The sequence below is a fragment of the Gadus chalcogrammus genome, chromosome 23 (assembly GCF_026213295.1).
Source record: "Gadus chalcogrammus isolate NIFS_2021 chromosome 23, NIFS_Gcha_1.0, whole genome shotgun sequence".
Lineage (NCBI taxonomy): Eukaryota > Metazoa > Chordata > Actinopteri > Gadiformes > Gadidae > Gadus > Gadus chalcogrammus.
In genome coordinates this window covers 1,645,266-1,652,765 of record NC_079434.1, presented here as the reverse complement: position 1 = coordinate 1,652,765, position 7,500 = coordinate 1,645,266, and the positions used below count along the sequence as shown (strand labels likewise).

Sequence of the window (7,500 nt, the reverse complement as noted above, 5' to 3'; positions counted from 1 at the left end):
CTTTAAAGAACCGATGTCTCTCTTTAAAGAACAGGCTGTCTCTCTTTAAAGAACAGGCTGTTTCTCTTTAAAGAACAACTGTCTCTCTTTAAAGAACAGGCTGTCTCTCTTTAAAGAACAACTGTCCCTCTTTGAGGAACAGGCTGTCTCTCTTTAAAGAACTGTCTATCTTTAAAGAACAACTGTCTCTTTTTGAAGAACACCTTGTAAGGACAGATGTGTACAGAAGGCTAGCAGAAAGCGTTGAAATATAAAAAAAATAAGGTACCTTGCTGATCAATCCAAACCTTTATTTAAATCAGTGGTAGTGACATAGCCAGGATTGTGTGTAAGTCGTTAACTATGAGAACCCTTTTACACCTCTGGAGCAGCACGCCATGTGAGGAGTGAATGCAACCCCGCTGACCAGTAGGTTGCCATGGCAGCTGATAAATAGGTGTGGTGCTTTGAGGTGAGCAACACCGACTGGTCACCTACATCCAGGATGTGGACCACACCCCTAGGATCAATACCCTCTCACTCAGGGTACGAAGGGAACCTGATAAAGGACGTGACTCACCCAGGGAGCAAACATACACAGAGAGATTGATTCTTAAGCAGGCTCACGACAAAAAAAAATGGAGTAGAGGTCACCAAGAAAACCAAAGGGATAAACTCTACATCTGAGTCCACAAGTGCTGAAGGTAGATGAAAGTTTTTCAACAACCATAAACCGGACCCCGGACAATGGGTCTCTGGTGCCTGGTGAGCTGGTGTTTTATCATCTCAGGCGCGGAGCCCATTCAGCTCATTCAATTGTGTTCCCCAGCCACTCCCAGTGAGGAGCCTGTTATACTGGGCTGATTGTTACTCCACCAATAAGCAGAATGTTTCCATTCCTCTTGGTTTATAACTGTATGACATCTCCAAGAATCCTCCCCTCATCCTATATAAGGAGGGAAAATATAGGATAAGAGGATTCATACTCCCCCCGCCACACACACACACACACACGCACGCACGCACGCACGCACGCACACACACACACACACACACACACACACACACACACACACACACACACACACACACACACACACACACACACACACACACACACATTGAAGAAATACTTGTAATAAGTGCTCATAAGGGCCGATGTCAAAGTCAGCTCAACGTGCAAACAGGTTGGCTTCAACTAAAGTAGTACATTATAAATGCAAATACACATAAACAGGCAATCGATTTGAAAGGGCCATGGTCCAAAACATATAATTCTTACCTTTGATGGACGAGAAGGTCCTGGTGGCTCACCTCTGTGCTGACGCTAGGATGGACTCACAGGAGGACAGAGGGACAGACAGAGGAACAGACAGAGAGGTGCTGACAGAGGGACAGAGGGAGACCAACAGACAGAGGCAGACTGTGTGTATCAGCTCTGTCTCTGAGCTTCCAGCTCGGTTTGGGGTGATTTATGGCAAACCGGGTTGGGTATTTCTCTCCACCCAGGTAGGAGTACACCTGCTCTCTCTCTCTCCCTCCCCCCCCCTCTCTCTCCCTACCTCTCCCTCTGATTTCCATTGTTTCCTAGTTAACAATGGACTGCCCATTCCAAAGGCCATGGCCCAGTGGCTCCCTGAGGGCTGAGTTCACCATGGGAGGGGTGGAGGGGGGTGGAGACTGGGATCAGGACATGGGTGGAGGCTGCTGACGAGGACGGCCATGAGCCTGTCTGTGACGAAGTCCCCACTCAGAACATTGTTCCCAGCGTTCTCATCTCCGACCAAACGCCTGGAACAAGAAGTCCCAAATGAGCGTTATCCCGAGAGAGAGGGCAGGACTTTGAGTAACAGGGATTTAGCTGCTAGAGGCGAGAGACAGGGCGGGACTTCCAGTAAACACATGATTCAAATATTCCCATGTCAAGTTATTTGTCATGAAACCCCATGTTATTATTCTTGCTGTTGTTGTTGTTGTTGTTGTAATGTTCTTGTCCATCTGTCGCCCGGCACAGTTAACGAACCACTCAGAGGAAGGAAAAGATGGGAAATGGAGTTGGGGGTGGGAGACGGGATAACGGTCCGGTTGAGGATCCTCTCCCAGCACCACTAGGACCGCTCCACTACAACGGGGAGAACCACAGACTCCTGAGTGATCTTCAAGAGGAAACCGTTGATTCCATTTGAAAATCAATCTGGAATCAGTTAATTTAATCTCAAGATCCATCTTTGTTCAACTGGTTCCTTTCAATCAGGGTCCTTGATGGATCAGAAGAGGGATATCCTTTTATTTTTTATTAGAAAGTCTCCCTTTAGATCTGTACTTGATCAGCCAATGAAAAGTTGACATAATTAGCTTGTTTCTTTTGATGCGTACTTTGAAAAATATGTTTCGGTCGAGTTTTCACTGTCAACCACATGACATGTAAGCATTGTGCAACTGATGCCTGCATTACATATTAAAAAAACCTTTGACTTCACTGACCAGCTACTAGTAGTAGTAATACTAACTAGTAACTTGAATTACATTATATACATGGAAATTAAACTTCCATACAGCTGAAGATGATCAAGCATAATTAAGGATGAACACCGATCTGAGCTCCATGAGGGCTCACTGAAGTCCCCAGACCTTCCTGCTGGGTGGGGGACACTGGTCTGACTCAACAGCCTGAATGCTGCGCTTATCACGTGGATCCAGGACAACCTTTACCACTCCTGCGGATTACGTTTTATAGGTGTCTAGACAACCATTTGAAGACATTCTATCTCGGATCCAGACCATGTGTATGAAGAATGGAAGTAGAAGGAGGATGATGAAGGTGAATGGCAATGAAGAGAAGTCCTCCTCACCGTTGATTCAGCCGCAGGTTCCTTGCTCTTAACCTCTCTTCTCTGATAGCCATTGTTATCCTGGACACGGGGAACTTCACATAACGGCGGTTTGTGTGTTGTGTTTTCTGTTATTAAATACAAACTTTGGATAAAACAAATGAGCGATATTAATTTGATCATTATTAACAGCATACAGCATACGCATTATAAGAGTCAGACTTGTATTTATGTAAAACTCTGTATGTTGGCACGTCGATATAAACACAACCATAACATAATTTCAAACCAGAGGCACAAACATAGGAAATGATGAGACTGCAGGACTTAGCGTCAGATTGTGCAAAACTGCAACTTTAATAATGTCTTACAGTACGATTTCCACAGCATTCTTTACAATTTCCCAAGTACCCCGTACCCAATAAATACAATTCCATACGATATATGCTAGTTATTATACGTCTTCAATAGTCTAACATTAACATTGGGGATGATTCTGATGACATTACAAAAGGATTAACTGTCCAGCCAAGAAGATTTAAATTATGTGTTAAACAATTGTAAAAAAATTGTTAAGCAAATCAATAATCAAATCTTTACCAAATTTAGCCTTATGTTTGTGAAATTGGACGGCAAATGGAAGTGGCCGCAGATTGTGAACAGATTCTAGGTTGAACACATATGAGAGAATCAGTTGGTGGATCTGAAAGAATAGGTTTCTGTGGTTAATGTATCAATGCTTTTGGAGTTTATGGATGAATGAGCTTGATAAGAAGTGTCATGAAGCCCTGACGCACTGAACAGAACACAGCAATGAAGGCACTTCGTCCTGTAAGAGAAGGTAAATCACAGTTGGTTCAACTCAACGGTTTTGCCAAAAATCAAGAATTCTGTATAAAAGCTATAACTCAACAAATCCCTCAATTTTTTTTAGTTTTTTATGTATTTGTTAATTTTCGATAAATAAAATATCCCTTGATAGTATAGGAAAAAATCTCCTCACTCTTTCTCTTTTTTGATATCAAAAGTAGTTTATGTATGTCCTGTTCTTAGAAACATCTAATATGTACATACGGTAATATCATGTCTTGCCAGTAGGGGGCATTGATGCCTGTACATAGAGAGCTTCCCCTAGCAGAGTGGCTCAATATGGGATACATTCAACTGAAGGACCCCTCTCTCCTTCCTCTTGGGGGCATCTGGGGGCATCTGGGGGTCACTGGAGGACGGGCAGTGGCCCCTGAACAGTTCAGGCCCCCCAGGCCTTCAACTGTCAAGAAAATAAGGGTCTGGAGGGGACATAGAGCACCACCATGAGGGGTCACCTGGGGGCCTGGGGGCCAGAGATCCCCACTGTGAGGGGCCACCTGGGGACCTGGGGGCCAGAGAGCACCACCTCGAGGGCCACCTGGGGGCCGTCTGGGGGCCAGAGAGCACCACCGTGAGGGGCAACCTGGGGGCCAAAGAGCACCACCGCGAAGGGCAACCTGGGGGCCGCTTATGGCACGTTTCCAACGGCGGGTGCGGTTAGGTAGACTCGGTACCCGCAGCCCATTCGGCCGGCAACTTGAATTCGCCCTGCGAAAACAATTCTTTCTGCTTACGCTTTTGCGGGAGCCAATCAGCAAGCTGGCTTTTCCCCCTGGCGTGCTATTGGCTGGTTAAACACAATGACGACTCTCTTGTGCTGACGAAAATGACAGCAGCCTCCCCAGACCAACGTGCAATCTACGATTGAGCTTGGTCTGGCAATAGCCAAGCTAGCGGTTAGGCCCATTAGGACTAGGTGCGGTAGTGTAGGTGCGGTAAGGCGCAGCTCAGTTACGGCTTGCGTTTCCACCGCCAACGGTACCCGTTTGGCAATAACCGTGGCAGCTATGTAAGCATCGTTACCTCATAGCAGCCCGACACAGTGTAGCCTGCTAATAAATCCAATGAAAAAGAAGAACGCGACACAATTAACAAAGAGCAACAACATAGGACATCCAAGAAGGACAGCAAACTTCCATGTAACATTTTCTTAAATAAACAAAGCTTTCACTGTTGTCCAGAAATACCTTGCGGGAATTGTTTTTTTTTGTTATAATCCGCCTGTCGCAAGGAAGTGACGATTCTGTCGACCAATCAACGGATTGCTTTTGTAGCCCGAAATTGTTGACACCCTTTCAGACCGCTTGGTACCCTAACGAAGGAGCAGTGTGAGACGAGTACGGCTAATCACGGCTAAGTCTGGACCCCGCCAACTTGGCGGTGAAAATGTGAACCGTTCCGCACCTATCCATACCTAACCAAACCGCACCCACCAGTGGAAACGCGCCATTAGGGGCCACAGAGCACCACCATGAGGGACCACCTAGGGGACGGGGACGGGGGGGGTGACGGTCTGCTACGTGGGCCGCATGCTCTGCAGGACGGTGTACACCTCCTCCTCTCTGCTGAGGCCCTCGAAGAGTGGGATCAGGTCCTGGAGCTCTGTGTCTGTCATGTCGTCAAACCAAGACTGCACCGGCACCTGTAGACAGACAGACAGATAGACAGATGGATGGATAGACCACAGACAGACAGACAGACAGATGGATGGACCACAGACAGACAGATAGAGTGACAGACAGATAGACACAGTATGAACAGTAGTTCAGACAGACAGACAGGCAGAGGCAGGCAGAGAGAAATAATGGAACCAACAGGAAGAACAGACATTGAGACAGATGGACAGTCAGATGAAAAAGAGAGAATGAAACACAGACAGACAAAGGAGAGGAGGGAAGCAGAGGCCTGAGGTCAGCTGGAGAACCAGTGGAGCAGGGCGAAGTTAGCGCCTGGCTGTATCTTACACGGCGGAGAGCTGGACACTGGACGGGGAGAGCGCTGCATCACAGGGGCGAGGCGCGGAGGAGTGAGAGTAAATAATAGATGAGGGAGGCCTTCTTCAAAGGCGGGCAGAGCAGTCCTAGCACTAAACTCAACCAGACGGAAGAGACCGGGAACCGAGCTGCACCGGGCCGTTGGGCTACCCTCACCGGCTGGGGAGACAGCTTCAGATGGGCTCCCTCCGACACACTAGCTTAGCATCACTTTTAGCTAAAGGTGAAGCAACAACGTTCTGGGAGAACAAAGAAGGGAAGTCATCCAGTAAAGAATGTGATAATAAATGTGGTTGAGGACTTAAACCTTCAATAGAGGAAGGAAACATTCTGGCAAGCAAATTTTGGAATTGGATCTTATATAAAAAATTGTCTTGACACACAATAGGGTGTAACACACACTAGTGTGTTATCATCCCTGACCTCTGAGACATCAGAAGGCATCAGAAGACGCCAGAAGATATCAGGGGACATCAAAGACCCCAGAAGTCACCAGAATACATCAGGAGACATCATGAGACACCAGAAGACACCAGGAGACACCATAAGACACCAGAAAACATCAGGAGACATCAGGAGACACCGGAAGACACCAGAAGAGATAAGGAGACACCAGAAGACACCAGAATACATCAGGAGACACCGGAAGACACCAGAAGACATCAGGAGACACCAGAAGACACCAAGAGACACCAGGAGACACCATGAGACAGGACGTAGAGCAGCACTCACCGCATTCTCGGGGTGGAAGACGTAGGAGGCGGGCGAGTTGTCCACTATGATGACACGGGCCAGCTGACGGCCAAGACGGCTCAGGTCCTTCACATAGTTCCCCCGGTGGAACACGCAGGACTCCCTGAAGAGGCGGGCGCGGAACACCCCCCACTGGTCCAGCAGATCGGCCACCGGGTCCGCGTACTGGGAACCAGTACAAACGCTGGGTTGGTTTAATCATCACTACACTACTGTACGTACTGTCCTGTACGGCTGCTGTGACCCATTTCTCGTCTTGGATTAATAAAGTACATCTTATTTATCCCTAAGATCTTAAGAGATATGCTTTTGAGTGAATGGGCTTAGCATTTAACAACATTACCCTGTGTAAAGGTCAGTGTAGCCTAGCTTGACTGTTCCTAACAGAGGACGTACCTTGGCTAAGCTAGCCGTGAATAGAACACACTCAAACAGCTCCCCCAGCCTCTGCAGAAACTCGTCAACGTGGGGGCGCTTCAGCACATACACCTGGGACGCCCACGTGCACACACGCATGCACACACACGCACACAAACGCACACGCAGACAAAAATACACTTGATTTCAGTTAAATCATCCATGCAATCCTCGGTAAAACAAACATCTTTGTACATTTATGAAGCACACATCTTTCTCCTGAGAGATGTGTATGAACCGTTCTGATCCCTTGCAGAGCAGTCACGGCCCCCCAGTGCAAGTCATCCTGGACAGGCCGGAGCAGACAAAAACAGCCTATCCTGGATTACTTGAACAGGGTCACAGCGAGGAGACAGCTGTCGGCCACCTCAGGCCTCCATCAGGACAGATGGGCATCAGTATCAAGTAAGACGACAGCAACAGGAAACAAGTGATCCAGCCATCTGACCCAACAGCCCACTTCCTCTGGCTGGGAATCAAACAACAAGACACAACACTGCCTTGCTACACACATCTAGCCATTTATAGTAGCCATTAATATCTAGTCATTGGAGCCCCTTCCCACCAACACACATCCATCCCCACAAACACACACACACACATACACACCCAGTCACACACACACACACACACAAACACACACACACACACACACA

General features: G+C 47.5%; 2 protein-coding genes across 4 annotated transcripts in view; both read right to left on the bottom strand.

Annotated features, from left to right (window-relative positions):
* Positions 1–1,474, bottom strand: part of vill (villin-like) — a 17,471-nt gene extending 15,997 nt beyond the window's left edge. For all 3 annotated transcript variants that reach the window (XM_056583849.1, XM_056583848.1, XM_056583850.1), the window contains exon 1: positions 1,262–1,474. The gene's annotated coding sequence lies outside the window, so the exon portion shown is untranslated. The remainder of the gene's footprint in view (positions 1–1,261) is intronic.
* Positions 1,475–1,722: 248 nt separating this feature from the next.
* The window catches only part of ctdspla (CTD (carboxy-terminal domain, RNA polymerase II, polypeptide A) small phosphatase-like a), a 54,269-nt gene continuing 48,491 nt past the window's right edge, over positions 1,723–7,500 (bottom strand). Inside the window, exons 5-7 of the mRNA XM_056583899.1 lie at positions 6,824–6,916; positions 6,407–6,592; positions 1,723–5,322 (exon numbers count right to left, since the gene is read on the bottom strand). Of these exons, the coding sequence (XP_056439874.1) occupies positions 5,197–5,322; positions 6,407–6,592; positions 6,824–6,916 (405 nt within the window). The 3' untranslated portion in view covers positions 1,723–5,196. The remainder of the gene's footprint in view (positions 5,323–6,406; positions 6,593–6,823; positions 6,917–7,500) is intronic.